Source organism: Panthera pardus, unplaced genomic scaffold (genome assembly GCF_024362965.1).
Source record: "Panthera pardus isolate Hobbes unplaced genomic scaffold, ASM2436296v1 HiC_scaffold_1, whole genome shotgun sequence".
Taxonomy (NCBI): Eukaryota; Metazoa; Chordata; class Mammalia; order Carnivora; family Felidae; genus Panthera; species Panthera pardus.
Genome location: NW_026526654.1, coordinates 80,770,384 through 80,788,124, shown reverse-complemented (window position 1 = coordinate 80,788,124; position 17,741 = coordinate 80,770,384). Strand labels below are relative to the sequence as shown.

At 41.7% G+C, this 17,741-nt stretch overlaps 1 protein-coding gene across 3 annotated transcripts in view; it reads left to right on the top strand.

The window, feature by feature from the left end:
• Positions 1–17,741, top strand: part of B3GLCT (beta 3-glucosyltransferase) — a 120,604-nt gene that overhangs the window by 44,344 nt on the left and 58,519 nt on the right. For all 3 annotated transcript variants that reach the window (XM_053900533.1, XM_053900540.1, XM_053900537.1), the window contains 3 exons: positions 4,251–4,327; positions 4,779–4,890; positions 10,939–11,075. In XM_053900533.1, coding sequence (XP_053756508.1) covers positions 4,251–4,327; positions 4,779–4,890; positions 10,939–11,075 — 326 coding nt within the window. The remainder of the gene's footprint in view (positions 1–4,250; positions 4,328–4,778; positions 4,891–10,938; positions 11,076–17,741) is intronic.

Below are 17,741 nucleotides of genomic sequence, written 5' to 3'. Positions count from 1 at the left end.
AGTTTTTTCATTTTCTTTCCCTTTTCTGTCATTTGCCCACAGTAGGCCCTGTTTGTAGCCCGTTTATGCCTGCCTCTCTTATGGCATTATCTCTTTTTTTTTTTTTTTTTTTTTAATTAAAGAGGTTATTTTGAAGTAATCTCTACACCCAACGTGGGGCTTGAACCTACAGCCCTGAGATCAAGAGTCGCACGCTCCACTGACTGAGCCAGCCAGGCACCCCTCATTGTCTCATTATTGACACAATTTTGCCTTACCTTTTAGGTTTGAAATAGTAGCACTGTTTGGTGAACAGGCATCCTTTAGGTTGACGGCAGGCAGTGCTGCACGCGTGGGCGCCTTTACTGTAGCTTTTATTCCAAATGGCTCTGCTGATGCAGCATTTTCTTATTTTCTTTCCCCTTGATATTTCACTTGAAAACTCTCGTAGTCATCCACCCAGTTACATATTAAAAAACTTGCATTGCGTACGAAAGTGCTGTAAGCTGGTGATATGGCACCTGTAAGGAGGTCTAAATCTGGTGGTGGTGTTATTTGTAACAGACAAATAGAGCATAAATTATTACAATTCTGAGTAGTCAAAACTGAGAGAAGATCATTTGGTGGAAAATTTTATTGTGACCTTTTAAATTATTTTTTCTTAAAAAAATTATTTTTTCTTAGAAGTGCTAACACACGTGAACATGTGTGCATCCGTATTCACACACAGGATATATGTATATGTGTGTGTATATATATATATATATATACACACACACACACATGTGCATGTACGTTGTATATAGATACACACATATACACATATGTGTGTATAAAAAACAAGAATAAAAGCTCTTGGGCCTTTTTGGGGGTTAGTGGATGAAGATTTGTTTATAATTGAAATGGTCTTGGGTTAATCAAGAGGTAAGACCAGGTTTCTTTTTTTTTTTTTTTTAAATATAATTTATTGACAAATTGGTTTCCATACAATGCCCCGTGCTCATCCCAACAAGTGCCCTCCTCAATGCCCATCACCTTCTCTCCCCTTCCCCACCCCCCATCAACCCTCAGTTTGTTCTCAGTATCCAAGAGTCTCTTATGGTTTGCGTCCCTCCCTCTCTGTGACTTTTTTTCCCCCCTTCCCCTCCCCCATGGTCTTCTGTTAAGTTTCTCAAGATCCACCTATGAGTGAAAATATATGGTATCTGCCTTTCTCTGTATGACTTATTTCACTTAGCATAATACCCTCCAGTTCCATCCACGTTGCTGCAAATGGCCAGATTTCATTCTTTCTCATTGCCAAGTAGTATTCCATTGTGTATATAAACCACACTTTCTTTATCCATTCGTCAGTTGATGGACATTTAGGCTCTTTCCATAATTTGGCTATTGTTGAAAGTGCTGCTATAAACATTGGGGTACAAGTGCCCCTATGCATCAGCACTCCTGTATCCCTTGGGTCAATTCCTAGCAATGCTATTGCTGGGTCATAGGGTAGATCTATTTTTAATTTTTTGAGGAGCCTCCACAGTGTTTTCCAGAGCAGCTGCACGAGTTTGCATTCCCACCAACAGTGCAAGAGGGTTCCCGTTTCTCCACATCCTCTCCAGCATCTATAGTCTCCTGATTTGTTCATTTTAGCCACTCTGACTGGCATGAGGTGATATCTGTGTGGTTTTGATTTGTATTTCCCTGATGAGGAGCGACGTTGAGCATCTTTTCATGTGCCTGTTGGCCATCTGGATGTCTTCTTTGGAAAAGTGTCTATTCACGTCTTCTGCCCATTTCTTCACTGGATTATTTGTTTTTTTGGTGTGGAGTTTGGTGAGTTCTTTATAGATTTTGGATACTAGCCCTTTGTCCGATATGTCATCTGCAAACATCTTTTCCCATTCCATTGGTGGTCTTTTAGTTTTGTTGATTGTTTCCTTGGCAGTGCAGAAGCTTTTTATCCTCATGAGGTCCCAATAGTTCGTTTTTGCTTTTAATTCCCTTGCCTTTGGAGATGTGTCAAATAAGAGATTGCTGCAGCTGAGGTCAAAGAGGTTGTTGCCTGCTTTCTCCTCTAGGGTTTTGATGGTTTCCTGTCTCACATTCAGGTCCTTCATCCATTTTGAGTTTATTTTTGTGCGTGGTGTGAGAAAGTGGTCTAGTTTCATCCTTCTGCATGTGGCTGAGACCAGGTTTCTGAATGTCATGGTAGACATATTTTTGAGACAAGGGCATTCACACACCTTTGGAGACAGGTATCGACATAGCCCCCTAGGTTTTGGAATGTTTCTATTTGGAGGTGGGATGGGTACAGAAAGCTGAATTGCCGTTTTTGTGTTCACTGACTGAAACAGATCTGAAACCCAGGCATACGATTCAGTAAACAAAAAAGAATGGAGACAGGGATGATTATAATTCGCTAGTGTAATCCACTAGTAATCCATAGAGTTCATTTTAGAGTAGAATTTAGCTCCTTTGTGCTAAGACTTTGCCTTTTCACTTTTATTGTTGTGACAGAGGTTATTCATAAGTCTGTCTTTGCATCCTTGCCGGGAAGGTGCCCTTTTACAGCCTTTTTGTGATACCCGGTGACATCACCTATATTATTTCCCATAACTGGGAAGGATAGGACTTGTATGGAAGAATTTGGAGGTGTATTCATTTTTCCTCAAGAAATTTTTAAAACTAAACTGTGTTTTAACTCCATTAAAGGATTTTAAAAGCATCGATGTAATACTTTGGTCATCTTGACACAAATGTTTTCATTTTTCTGGTTCCTTCCTAGTCTCTGTTCGTATGTGAATTTATTTTACGTATTTAGAATCATGTCTGTTTTTCCATTTAACATAAAGACGTTTCCATTGTTTCGAAGTCTTTATTATTACACTTTCAGTTGTTACACAATAGCTCATTCGCTACTTATTTTCTTATAAAGCCTTTTAAAGTATTTGCTATGTTTCTTTTCTGGCTGGTTCGTATTCACATGCTGCCATCGTTATTTGAAAGTTTTATGCAACTATTAATAATATTAGTTCTCTTCACACATGATTTCTGTTCTTATATAATCCCTCATGAATATACATGTGGTATAAATATATATAATACATATATAGCCATTTCTTAAAAGTCACTGGAAACGACTGCATAATTCATAATCAACAGCAGGAAAGCCCTGAATTTTACTGAGTAATTAACTGCTAATTCAGCCTTTCGGGTGTTTTTTTCTCTCTGACATGCCATATTGTTAGTCTGACTTAACCTTTCATTACTGTTCTTGCATTTCATATTTGTACCTGAAAGTTAAAATAAATACTACATAAAATAAGTGAAGCTTTGTTTGATAATTCCAAGTATTTATATTGAAAACCATTCTTTATATGAACTTAAAGGCTGGTGTGGAATCTACATTAGTGTTGTAATAGTTCCAATATTTAGGCATTTATTCTTAATAATTCTTTTCTACATAAGTCTTTTGTCTGCAACAGTTACCAGGAAATAGAATAAAACACAGAATATACTAAAGTTTGTTGGGAGGGTGGTGTTCAAGCGTATTATATAGCTGACTTTGGGCTTGTGATAACGTGAAATATATTGAATAGTGCTTTACTTCAAAGCTGACATTCATAGCCTGAATCCTATTAATCTCTCTTGGTGTTTATGCATATTTAACCATAGTTGTGTCTTATTTCTGAATCTTAGTTCCTCCTATGTTTGTAAGTTTTAAAATTCTATCGTTACTATCATTGACTGAGTACTTAAGGATTATATTTCTAGTATTTACACCCCAAACTCTTCCTTACCATGGTGTTTTAGCTTTTTTTAGGGCACTTAAATTTTTTTTTTTTTCCATGAGATAAACGGGATATTATATATACTCTTTTGTTCAGCTGAAGGGTTTTATTTTCCATCTGCTACCTGTGATGTCTACACGGTGAAATCTGTTTCTGTGCCTCTGCGTTATGCCTGGTTGCTTCTGGGCTCTTCCCTCCCGGTCGCCTTTGCGAGTCTGCAAATTTCAGGTCAGCTCCGGTACCAGTGGAGACCCTTCTTCGAGGCCCTCTGCACTGTTTTATGCCTGGATGACAGAGATTGTGTGGATCCAGCCAACATCCTTCGTTTCTAGTAGCTCCTGAAGAGAAGAAAAAAGAAAGTAGTTAGGGGAGTAAAATGTCAGGTCTCTAAAAATAACCTGCATGTAGAAATTGAGTGTTTTCTTTTTTTAATCAGAGTGATCATATCGTACTTTTATTTATTTCTTCTCTTTGATAATGTTTCTTCAGGAACTCCCAAGAGTCCTCCTTCTTCATCAGATGTCTAAGCAGGAGGGTGCATGGACCATACTTCCGTTGTTACCACAGTATGTTTAATTTGAAATGTGTGAAGTTTGACGTTTCCACCTGAACGTTCACTCCTCTTATTGAGTGTGTTTTTCCTCGGAGTCAAGAGAATTTGAACTCTGTTTTTTTATGACTACTACGTTACCCAGATTTCTTGATTCTTTTAACCGTGAATGGCTTCTATTTTTAAATATATTGCTTTCTTAAAAGATAAAATGTTGATATATTTGATAGTTACATTTGAAAATTGTCTCCCTTCTGGACTGGTGGTGTTACAGAGAGAATTTAAGAATTCTAGCTGTTTGATAAACTATTAGTATCTGGCTTTTGAAACTATACATTGAAGGAAAATACAGGGGAAAAATCTAGATTTCTTGCCATTTTGTGTCTTTCATCCTGCTTGTCAGTTTTAAACTTTATTATAAACTCATTTTATAGAAGTGATTATCATAACCTATTTCTCTTTGTCAGCTTTTCTGTAACGTATAGCAGAAATTCATCATGGATTTTCTTCTGTGAAGAAGAGACAAGAATACAAATTCCAGAACTCTTAGAAACACTCAGAAGATATGACCCATCCAAGGTGAATACAATTTCAATACCAGTATTTATCTATTGGAAGAAATGCTTAAGAGAAGATTTAATTTTAAGAGGTTTGCCAATCTAATAAAACCACTTAGTTTAAAATGAGAAAGAATGAAATAACAGTTGACTGTCTCGAAGCAGTGTTGAATCATTTCTCTTTGAGGTTTCTGTCGCTTTCAGAGGGATAGAACTTATAAGGAGCCCTTTTTAAATGAAACCAATCTATTTATAGGTGTTAGCAATTTCAGAGAGTTAAAAAGCTATAACCCAGAGTTAAGAAATAAGTTTAAATTGCTTATTTCTCTTTGCCAACGATGACCACGTATTATTTTAGATGGGAGTATTTCTTGGTTGCCAACTGTGTGTCAAGCACCATGACAGCAGGGGCTAGGACAGATGTACATCCTGATGACATGGCTGGTACAGAATGACAGGGAGAAAAGCCATTAAAGAAGCAATGAAAAGGGAGATGGCTTATAGTCAGGGAAGCCTAGGGTGCTGTTAGAAGCATATAGCAGGGCATCCAGCCTAATCTGGAAGGGTCACGACAGGAGGTGAACTTTAATCTGAGTCCTGTAGGACGAGTAAGAGTTAACAGGAGAGAAAGAGAGTGTTTTAAGCAGAGGGAACAAAAATTGCGAAGGTCTGGAGGTAACGGGGGCATCTTGTGTTAGTAGTTCAGTGCGACTTTCCATATCCGTATCTTTCATATTGTCAGGTTTTGTTTTATTCTGGGCAGATACGACGTAGCAAGTGGATCTTGTTTATTTCTAAGTCGCTAGCACTGAGCAGAGCATTTGACACGTAATGGGTGGTCAGTGAGTATTTGTGAATGGCTGAATAACCCCGTGATGGCCGCCTTCCTGATGGCCCACGTTCCGTCTCAGGAGGATGTCCTGGAGACATGGCGAGAGTCCTCAGGTCTGCAGTTCTCTTGGAGAAGCCCGGGTTATACCCTGATCACCACGTGGAATCTTTAAACTTGGAATAAACAGAAGTGGGCCCTTGGGGTACCACTGGATGCCTGCCCCACCCCTCTTCTGGTGCCCACTCCCGAACTAAATCAGGCTTAATGAGAGTGTGGGGAAGGAAAAGTGGCTTCTTGGGTGTCTGCTTGGTTTGTTGATGTAGACGAATGATGTTGGGCACCAGTGACCATTCTCCAACACCGGAAAGTTTGTTACCTTAACAGAACCACTGGTTTCGATGTTCTTTAAAAGCCGCAAGGGTCCAATATGGTTCCTTTTTGTGCTTTTGCTTTCTGGGAAGATACAGACATAATTGAATGAGCAGGTTGTCGGGTTAAAAAGAAAAATCCTTCGAAGGAGAAGAGAATTACGAATGCGTCTCATCCCGTCTTTTCAGATGATGCTAACCAGCATCCATGTACTTTGGCCATGTTGCGTGTAAAACATTTGTTAGGCTGCTGTGTTTCCTTCTGACTCGAGAAAAACTCCCAAATGTTTTTTAGGATATAGGAGTTTTAATCTCCTCCTAGTGTTCATTTCACCTGGAGATTATTTTTCCATTATCCATAGCTCTAATTCTGTGCAGAAGATGGTGACTCACTGTGCTTTTTAATGAAAATTGGAAGGATAAATTTAAAAGTTCAAAGCAAGTTCATGAAAAGCAAGTACAGAACAGAGGTAAAATGAGATGCTTTCCTCCTCTCTTCTGAACTCAGCCTTTAAAAAAGAAATCTAGGATGCTTTATTTCTTTTGAAACTAGCATTAGGAAATAAAGATTACATAATGTTTAAGTTAGCTCAAACCAGTGTGCTTTTTCCCCCTACCATTTGAAATTTTAGAAACAAAGCCATAAAGCCAACCTGGCTTTGCTAGTGACACAAATAAACTCTATTAAAATAATAATTATGTCGTGTGTTAGAGCATCAGCCTTTTTTTTTTTTTTTTTTTTTTTTGGATTCTGATGTCTTTTCCCCTTCCATATCTTTGTCATTCTTATGCAAATTTATGCTGTTATACAATATTTTAAATGAGAAATTTTGATCTTTATTAAAGTAATTAATCTTTGTTAAATTGCCTTTCCAGGTGATTTCTATAAATTTCTGTGTCTTGCTGGATTCTTTTCTTTTTTTCCCTGCCGTATGCTTTTAATGTGAGCATGCATTTGCTGAAATGTCTTGACATTTTTTTTAATAGAGGTGAAACCAGGGTGCTGGTAAAGAGTAATTCTCTGATACTTATAGAACATTCTCTGAGTTATTCTTTTACAGTTTATCTTGATTATAATTGTCTTTATTATGAAACTATTAAGAAAATCATTAAGAAGGATAGGGGAAGTGCCCTTTCCAACAGATTCCATATTAATTTCTCCCTTAAATTAGTTTACAGTATCTCCTCCCTTTCCAAATATTGGAAAACAACCTTATATACTAGATAATAGCTGGACACTGCCATTAGGAGTTAAAACATAGAAACATGTTCTGCATAAAATTGTATTTGCAACAGGAGATTATAACAGTGAAGGGTTCGTGAGAAAGGTGCTGAAAATCTCCTGGAGTGTTTTATTTTCTTTAAACAAGCTATATCGACAGGGTAGGTTAAATGTGATGATTTTCACGTTGGGTAACATTTAGCAGTTTGATAAAGTGCTACAGTATTGATTTTTTAAAAAAGGATCACGAATTTTCTATCTTAAGCCAAAGCCATTTGCCTTATAATTATCCCTCTTGCCTAGTGATGACTTAAAATCTCCATAAAGCATCGGGAAGAAGCTCATGATGTAGTTCTGTAACCTTCACACACAGTTTTGTTGATGGCTTACATGTGTTCAGTTAGGACCTGTTGCTGAATTGACTGAAACCAAGAGCCTGGGAGGTACTGGGGACACACCCATAAGCAGAAGAAACAATACCGTGTCCCTCCTGCTCTCGTTTTTCTGATAAGGAGCCGAGAGTGAGGTGGTGATGGTTGAAATAGAGAAAATATGCAAAGCATTTAGGATTTAGGGTGTTTGGTTTAATTACTTTCGCTTCTTTAATAGGGTAGTTGCCTTTTGAAGCTTTCTTGGGCTTGCTCCATTCATTTAACAAAAACTGGTGAGCACTTATTACGCATTAGGTATGCTGGTGGGGATACAGCAGTGAGCAAAATGGACAGCTTCCGTGTCCACAAGGAGGGGAATAATCTTGTGGCAGGGGAGATGGGCAAGGAGCGAAAGTGCAGACAGCGTGTCAGGTGGTAATAAGAACTGCGGAGAAGAAGAAAGCAGAATGAGAGCGATACGGGATAGAATGGGGTTGGGCTGACCTATTCTGTATGGGATGTTCAGGGAATACCTTGCTGATCAGGTCACTTTTGAACAGCATATGAAGGAACCAAGGGAGTGAGCCATGCGTGGCCTGCTCCTGTGTCAGACTGCCTGCTTCATACCTCCGCTTGTCTCATCGGAATCTCAAATCCAACATGTGCAAAACTGAACTCTTAATGCCCCTTTTAAACCTCTCCCACCTTCAGTCTCCCTCACCTCAGAAATGGCATCATGGTCCATCCAGGTGGCTCCTGTAAAAAAAAAACCTAGGACTCGTGATTGATTCCTCTGTTTCCCTCAACCCCGTGTTGGCATATTCCATTGAGTCTGCCTCCAAAATACATTTTCTTTCCTCCTCTCTCCGAGAATATTTAATACTACTTCTCTGGTCCAGGCTATCATCCTCTCTTGCCTCGACAATTATTAGGGCCTCCTCACTGACCTCTTGGTTTCTACTCTTGCCATCCTAATAAACTAGCATCTCAATAATCTAGCCTAATAATCCTGATAATCTCGCCTCTCATTCAGATCATACCACGCACCTGTTCAAAAGCCTCCACCTCCAGCTGAGATGGTTTCACTTGATACAGCATTTTAGGGTGGCAGTGATTTTCCTCTCTCACTGTAAAGACGTTGTTCTATTGTCCTTCACATTCTGTTGTTTCTCTTACAAATTCAACCATATGCCTTGTTTTAGTTCCTTTAAAAGAAATGTGTCCACCCTTTTCCCCTCAAGCTACTTTTAAGATTTTCTCTATCTTTGGTTTTTTTGACCACGTGCTTCTGTGGCCTCCTCTGTACTTATCTTTATTGGTGTTTAGGGAGCTTCTTGAATCTACGGCTTGATGACTCTTGCTAGTTTTAGAAGATTCTAAGGCTGTATTCCTTCAAATGTTGACTCAGTTTCATTCTATTTCTCCCCCTATTCTGGTCTTCCAATTTTTCATGGGTTTTAGACCTTCTTACTCTGTCCCATATTGCTTTTATGCTCTTTTCTGTATTGTTCTCCTTTTGTTTTCTTTTTTATACACCAATCTGGATATTTTTTACTGACTTACCTTCCAGGTCACTAATCCTACCTTCTCTTATGTCTAATATCCTCTGAATTCCTAATTTCAGTTGCAGTGTTCAGTTTTAGAATTTCCATTTGACTTTTGTTTCTTATTCTAGCTCTTTGGTAAAATTCTTTATCTTTTCATCTATTTCCTTAAATATGTGAATACTACTTATTTTTTGATAACTGAAGAATTTGATTTATCTGTGCATCTCATTTCTCTCTGTTTTTTTGGCACATGTGGTAGTTTTTCCCTAAATGCTAGATACCGTATGTGAAAAATTGAAGAGGCTGTGGATGATATTCCTTTCTATACGAGCAATATTTTTCCGGGTTGTAGACCGTGTTTAGGTAGGTCTATTTACAGACTGCCCTTACTCCTAGATCCATTTCTTCCAGCAGATCCTGCACCTGAGCTTTTGGTCAGCAGTTAGGCCCTCTACTGCTGCTTTCCACTTGGTTCTTCTCTTGGTTTTTGTTTGTTTATGTTTTTTGTTGTTGTTGTTTTTCTTTTTTTTCTTAGCCTAGGAGTTGAAGGGAAATCATATGCAGAATTTGGGACTCCTTTCTCTGGATCCACTTAAATCTCTACCTTGTTGGCAGCCTCCAGCCCCAACCTCTGTCTCAGTCCAGCAGGCTGCACGGTCCCAGCTGCTGCCTTCTGTTGTGTGCCATTGGCTGCTATGGGAACCAGCAAATTCCTTGCGGGGAGTGACTATGGGGTTCCCATGGATGGGCTTCCCTTCTTTCTCGGATATTTTTCTTCATCTACTCTCTGTCTTTGTTTTCCGATGCCCGTGATTATTTGGTTTGTTTTCTCCAGCTTTAATACTTGCTCTCAGTGGGAGAGCAGGTCTGATCCAGGCTATTCTGTTGTGGCCAGAAGTGTAAGTCTTCTACCGCACTTTGAGTAAAGTCTGTGTTGCTTTCCATGGGCGTCTAAAATGCACCCTCGGCTGTCCCCTGACTTTGTCTTTCATACCATATTTCCCCATACCCACTGTATTCCAGCCACATTGGACTTCCTTTTTTATCTAAGGTATCAAGCTTTTCTCACCTTGGGACTGTGTATTAACTGCCTTGATGGCTCTTCCCTGGATTTGTGCATAGCTGGCCCTTTGGTATTATTTACTCTCAGTTCAGATGTTAGCTCATGAGAGGTTTCCCTTTCTTTGCAGGGAAGTCCCTGGGTACTGTGTTTTCATCATAGCACATCGCAGTCACCAAATGAACCTGCTTTATTTACTTATTTTCTGTGTCCCCACTATTGCATAAGCTGCGTTCTCACGTGATGTGGAATAAATGTTAAATGTTAATTGAATGAATAAACGAATAAAATAGGCACTGATTCTGGAAGGAATTTTTCAGATTCTCCTTTGCAGACCTCAGTATAGCATAAAGGAACACTGTTTTCTTTGCCTTAATAGTATTTTGATGTGGAATTTTCTATAAAATACCACTTCTACATGTTTATGGCATAAAGATGCCATTTCGTTGATCCTGTTAATATACTAAGCTACTCTCTTTGTAAAGATTATGCCATCTTGCTTATCATAGAGTATTGCATTTTTGTTAAAATGCTTTAGAAAGTAATAATCTGTGCTAATTCTCTATCGCCCAGAGGATTTAATTAGCTAAAACTAATGACGTGACTTTGTTTTTGGTCCTATATGAAATGGCTTTTTAAGAAAATGACATTTTATATCTTTATTTGACAGGAATGGTTTTTAGGAAAAGCATTACATGATGAAGAATCTACAATAATTCACCATTATGCCTTTTCTGAAAATCCTACCGTTTTTAAATATCCAGACTTCGCTGCTGGCTGGGCTCTTAGTATTCCACTTGTAAACAAGTAAGGATTTACTAGACTTTGTGTGTGTGTGTGTGTGTGTGTGTGTGTATGTGCGATTCAACTTCTGTTTCACTGAGTCCTGTAACTGATGGATCCCAAGTGAGTTTTGCAGCCCGAGACAGTGTGTGGTGGGGCGGGAGGACCTGGAACAGGAGCCTGAGGAACCTTGAGGTTCTTGCTTCTGCTCTGTCACTTACTAGTGCCCTCAGACTGATGACTCACCCCTTCCTTATTTCCTCTTCCTCACCTGCAAAATAAGGTGAATAGTAAATTGTGGGACCAAGGGAGGGCACATAAGTACTCTGAGAACTCTACACCCAGAGGGGTTATTACTATTATTAATGGACCTGGTTAGCTACAGATGTGATTTTGATTGTCAGGAAGAAGATGAATCAGTAACATTGCCTGGGGTGGGAGCTGATGACAGATTATGTGCATGGGTACACACGTTTAAACATGGGCCAGGCAAGAGGGACACTTAATCAGAGGCTCCATAGCTATTCGGGCCCAGATATTTGTGTGTATAATCACAATAATGCTTTTTTTCAAGGTGAAAAGGAAAGATAATTAAGTTGTAATTCAGGAGAACCATGACTGTTGACAGGCTTTTAATTTGAATGCTTCAGATTAATTATTATGTGTTTTTTGTTCTTTAGGGAAGAGAAAGTTGGTAAAGCGGTTGTGGCCTTTGTATCTTCAAAGATGGAGGGTTTCTGTTATTTCTTACGTTGGGCGTGTTGTTTCTAGGGTTCAGAGTCTCAGAAACCTTTTGAGCCCGTGGTGGATTTGGGCTGGGTAGGCACGGTAGTCCTACCTTCTCATTTGTGTCTGGCCAACGCTTGGTGACTCCTCCCTTGACATTGGAAAGTGTTTTTGTTTTTGTTTTTTTTTTTTTAAACGATGTAAGACCCTCCTTCCCAATGTAGAATCTGCAAAGGGACAGTAACAACGAAACTTCCATGTTGTGTAGCCTTCCTTGCTGCTAGAGAGCAGCCAAGTGAGATGGGCTCCATTAGGCAGATGCACTCGGTCATATGGGGAAGGAGACGGTGCCTGGTGGTCCATTTGGCTTGAGAGGTCATGACAGAGGAGGAGTCCTTTGGGGGCTGGCAGCCGAGACGGTACTTCCTGACGGTGGCAGAGGCCCCAGCTCCTTGACGACCCATTTCTGGAGTATAAATCTGGAGGTTGTTCTGGGGATCTCAGCCTGGAGCCTCTCTATTCAGACTGTCCAGTAATTCAGCCAACTATATGCATTAATAAGTGCACTTTGTGCCCAAACTGGCCAGAGTGGATTCTGTTATCTCCGACTAAAACGTGTGACCCATAGACCCGTCCTGAGATTCCCAGGCGAGGACACCCTGCCCCCAGCCTGTGCCAGGCATGCCTAGGAGGGCTCATACGTTTTCCCGGCCCCATTCTTGGAGGGCCTGGGCAGGAGGGGAGGGGCAACGAGAAGAGAGAGTTGTCATTTCCTTCTCACCCTGCACTGGTTGGCCTGGCTCTGCTCTGTGCTCTCTGCAGGGGTGAGGGGAAAATATTGCGTTTCAGCGGCCCAGGGTCATCTTTATTCTCAAATTCATTCAGCTTGGGTTTGCTGCCGCTCGAAGAGCGGGAGCCCCCAGGACACTCTTCTCCCAGTATGTCCTGCAGCCCTGTGTTTGGGCCCAGTTCAGCTCCCTGTGTTCTGTCTGGACTCTCTGGAGCCACGAGTGGCACACCGCAGCCCCTCGGCCGTTCCTTGGGCCTTCGGGACTCTTCGCCCCGGTGGTTGCCTTCCCCTGGGTCTGTCCTCACCCTGTGGCTTCAGAGCCTGGAATTACGGGGGCTGCCTTCTCTCCAGAAGTTCTGGTGGCTGTGGTTTCTCCGACTTGTGACTCAGAAGCTCTTTGTCAGTCTGTCGTCTTCTGTTTCCCCGAGGACCAAGTCCCCCGAGAGAGGGACAAGTACAGCTGACCCTGTCCTGTGCGGTGCACTGTTCCGAGCACAGACGCCACACTCTTCTCCCAGGGCTGGAGAGAAACCCAGAGACCTGTGACCCTGGGCAGCAAGCCCGGGCTGTAACCATCTCTCTGAACCCCGTATAACCCTCTCCTCATATCTCCCTTCCGATCCAGGAAGCCACTCATCTGGGAAACAAATCTGGTAGTTTATCGTTTCACTTTCTTTCCCGCCCCCATCGAGCCAGGACCTTGGTCCAGGACCTTGGTGGTGCCTTGATGCGGAATGCACTTCACCTTTTCCTGAGTTAGATGTAATCAATAACTGTTAAGTACTGCTTTCCTTTTTTCTTTTTTCTTAAATTTTTTAATTTCTTTTAACGTTTATTTATTATTGAGAGAGAGAGAGAGAGCATGAACATGGAAGGGGCAGACATGGAATCTGAAGCAGGCTCCAGGCTCTGAGCTGTCAGCACAGAGCCCGACGCGGGGCCTGAACCCGCAACCTGCGAGATCATGAGCCGAGCCGAAGTCGGACGCTTAACCGACTGAGCCACCCAGGCGCCCCAAGTATTGCTTTCCTTTTGACTTACTTTTAAACCACGTGAGTGAAAGTAGTCTCTGTTGTGCACCATATTTGACTCCTAGAATCCTCTTAAAGGACCGTTTAGCCCAACTCCTTGCTTGCCCTGCAGGCAATAAAGCATAACCTGTTCTTCAAAACCTCTTGGGTCTGTGAATTCTGCCGTCCGGCTTCACTGCTTATAAGATGTAGAGGCAGCCAAAGCCCTGGCAGGTTCTGTTGGCTCTGGCTTACGCTCATAAGTACCTCATGCTCACCACTGACTCACTGCCAGGGCCTTTGCGAACCGGTGCTCCAGTTTCTGCACTAGCCAAGATACTGGTCTTATTAAGGAGAGACTATGTTATGGATGACCTGGTGTTCTGTGGAGGTGGTCCCACGGGCACGTGCTTCTCTCGTCCTCTTGATGAAGTCGCTGAAAACATCTATGGGCAAGTGGCAGCTTACTCTGAGTACCGAGGGCCCCACTGCAGTGGGGTATGTAAGGAACTGCAGCTAAGGGAATTGGGGCCAAAAGGCTGGTCTTTTGTTCAAGTTCAGGAAATGTCCAGCCCTTCCCCCGTAACTCTGGCATGATAGAGGAGTAAGGCACCAGTCAGCCTTCTGCATTCCGTGTCGTCTGCTTTTACAACGCTGGACGATTGCCAACAAGCTGCACAGTGTTTGTGGTTATTTAACATCCATGGTCTTTGGTGTGCCTCCCCTCCCTTTCCCCTGCCAACAAAAACAAAACAAAAATGTGGGCTCTGCCATAGTGGTGTCTTCTACCATACTTCCTTTCTCTTGGGGTGCAGGCAAGTAATCAAACAAAATATAATGTAACCCATCTAGCATAGCAACTGTCTTGTGGCCAAGATCTATTTAGAAATGGTTTTCTCATAGGAGATTCTATACATTCTTTAAGAACCCGGTATTATTCTTAGAACTAAAAGAGGCATAAAGTATCAACGAGCCCCACTGGCTGCAAAATTGGATCTTCCCAGTTGTTTTCTCCCAGTTCCAAAGCTAATGTGCTGCTTCTCCCTGTTATTAGAAACTGTATTAGTTAGCATGCTGGATTAAGAAGATATCATTACTGTAACTGGAAGGTGAGGTCTATGTTGGCCGATGTAGGGGTTCTGCCCTGTTATTGAGGACGCTGGTTCTGTCTCTCTCATGCTTAGTACACAGCATCCTAAAACCACATACATCATCAGTTCATCCTAAATCTGGTTCCCTTTGTTGATTTTCAAGGCAAAGAGGGCTTTCTGTATATATATCTTATGTTCGGCAGTGAAGAAGCTCTCTAACCATGGAATGTAAGTGCTTATCTTCAGTCTCTAGTTGGATCTTGTCTGCTCGCAGTTGGTGGGGTCAACTTTAGGCATGTACCAACTCCTGGACCATTAATGGTTGCAGGGAATTTCAGTGCTTCGGTTGGGATCAAACGAATTCTGACCCTGGAGCCCATTTATAGGGCTCAATAATTTAATCAAAATGAGAAGTCTCTTAGGAAGAAGGAAGAGGAAGCTCCTATATTGTGTAGGCAATCAACAGTGCCCGCTACAGGAGTCTCCTTTTTTTAAATTTTAATTTTTAAGGTTTATTTATTTTTGAGAGAGAAAGAGAAAGAGAGCAGGAGAGAGGCAGAGGGAGAAGGAGACGCACAATCTGAAGTAGGCTCTAGGCCCTGAGCTGTCAGCACAGACCCTGACACGGGGCTCAAACCCACAAACCATGAGATCATGGTCTGAGCTGAAGTCAGACGCTTAACTGAAGTCGCCCCCCCCCCCCCCCCCACACCTTTTGTCTCCTTTTCTTGACTTTATGGCCCACTCGGTAGGTAAGGCAACTGTTAACCGTTGCTTAAGTATTTCTTCTGCTCCAGTCATCAGAAAAACTGGTTACTTAAAAACATTTTACGACACACACTTTTATAGACTATTTCCCACCAAAAACATTTGCCCTAGTAATCCCACGTTAGTGAGTTTTGGATTAACACTGCCTAACATTTCCTGGTAATCCGTCTGTGTGATCTTCTCACAATAGCATCGATAAAAAAGTACTTGCGGTTTTGGAGACATTTACAATAAGACAATCTTTTCAAATAGGTGTTTTTACAGAACACTGTTACTGTTTTCTTCTGTTGTTTTTCCACCAGTAAAACTTACCTAGATTTCCTTCAATAGTTTGCTCTTTTGACTAGCTCACGAATGGGACTGTAAAAGTCAGCTAGGAACTTGAAGTTGAAGAGGCCCTCTGTCTGTTGCAAATTTCAAGTCTAGGTGGTTGTGTCTTTAGAGCTGTATTATTGGGACATGACTTAATGCCTTCTAAAAATAGGCAAGCTGAATATCAAATGTCCTATTTTCCAGGAACTGAATATTTAATGAGGAAGTATTTTATCAAAGTAATTGGAATTTCTGCCCTTGTTTTTTTTCCCTGGTATTGTTGGTCACTGCACTAAGCGTTTGGAAAACCCTTGTGCTGTCTTGTATAGAAAAGTGAAACCTAGTTCCCATTTTAGGACTTGCCTTTTAAGTTAGGTGAATGCCTTGCACACTTTTAGGACTTGACCATATTTTCAAGGTGACCGACCGACTTAGGCTCACGAGACCGACTCATTGACATGAAGTTGGTGATGTTGAGGTAACCATCACTTAAGGTTATGGTAGACTCCACGGGCTGCTGGACGTAGCCACAGAATGTCAGTATACAGGGTGCCTGGGTGGCTTAGTAGGTTGAGCGTCCGGCTCTTGGTTTTGGCTCAGGTCATAATCTTGTCATTGCGGAGCCTGCTGGGGATTCTCTCTTCGCCCTCTCTCTCTGCGCCTCCCCTGCTCGTGCTCTTTCTCTCTAAATAAATAAACAAACAAGCAAAAAAACAAAAAAAATGTATATATATCTGTTTACCCTCAGATTAGTCAGTGTTCATCTTAAAGAAATTCTATCAGTGGCCTTCAAGTTTTGCCTCTCTGAGATTTCCCCCAAATACAGATTTTCAAGAATGGAATGAGAAAGAGACTTGAAAAGCCAAAACAGTAGAGAGCATGTTGAGGGTAACAAGTCGGAGGTACTTATTGTCTAGTAAAAAGGGGCCTGTCATGCATGGCCATCTAACAATGGATGTCACATGCCATTTGGTTCCTATCACAATTCTGTGTCCCTTGCCTGTGGCAGTAAGCCCAGGTATGAAGGTGATCTGATCAGAGTTTGGAGGCACTTAGCAGGAGTCCAGATTCCAAAGTCAAAAACTGGCTCGAACTGAGCAGAAATCAGACTGGACAAGATCCCAGGCCAGGGCAGAATTTTGTCTCTCACTGTCTATCGGGAGTATATCTGAGAATGCTGTCTCTGTACGTGTCCTCACCCACTCCTATGGACAAGTCTGTGGGCAGGAATTGCACAGGAATGTGACCGAGATTCCGTGGGCTGCTTTTGGAGCTATCTGCTGCCGAGCTGCATTAGTATCCACCCTGAGACAAATGCTTTAATACTAAACATAAATTATAACCTGTGTCCTTCTTTATCTTTCCTCGAATTAGAAGTAAATGTTTAAAGAAATCTTTGTGGCTCAATGAGGCTGAAAACTCAGTAAAGAGTTTTGACACTTATTACTACTTTTCCTTTAAAAATCACTATGATTTGTCTCCAGTTAAAATATGTGTTAGGGGGGTTGTAATTGAGACTGATGGTCTAGTCTCTAGCCCTGTCACAAATACAGAACCGTATGTATTTCAGCGGTCTGGTTACGTACGGAATTCCGTCCCACCAGCTTGGAATCAAAGCATATCTTGCCCTCATTCATTCAGGCAGCTCCCCGAGTGCTCCTTTTGGCCAGGCATGGTGGGCGGGCGGTGCTGGCCATACAAAGAAGCTGTGGCACAGAAGGGGACTTATACACAACAGGATGTCGCACATGTGATCAAAGTAATGGAGCTTCCTTCCTATTCTGGGAGCAAAGGAAGTTTCCACTTATGCTGGTGGGCAAGTCTGGCAAAGTTCTGCAGAGAAAGTGCCCTTGAGTTTGATCTGGAAGAAAGGTTTGCCAGGTAAGGTTTGGGTGTGGGTGTGCTAGGCAGATGTTCAGCAGGAGAGGCGTGGGCAGGTGTGCACTGGGGGGGGGGGGGTACAGTGCTGGGTCGGTACTGGGAAGCTGGGCAC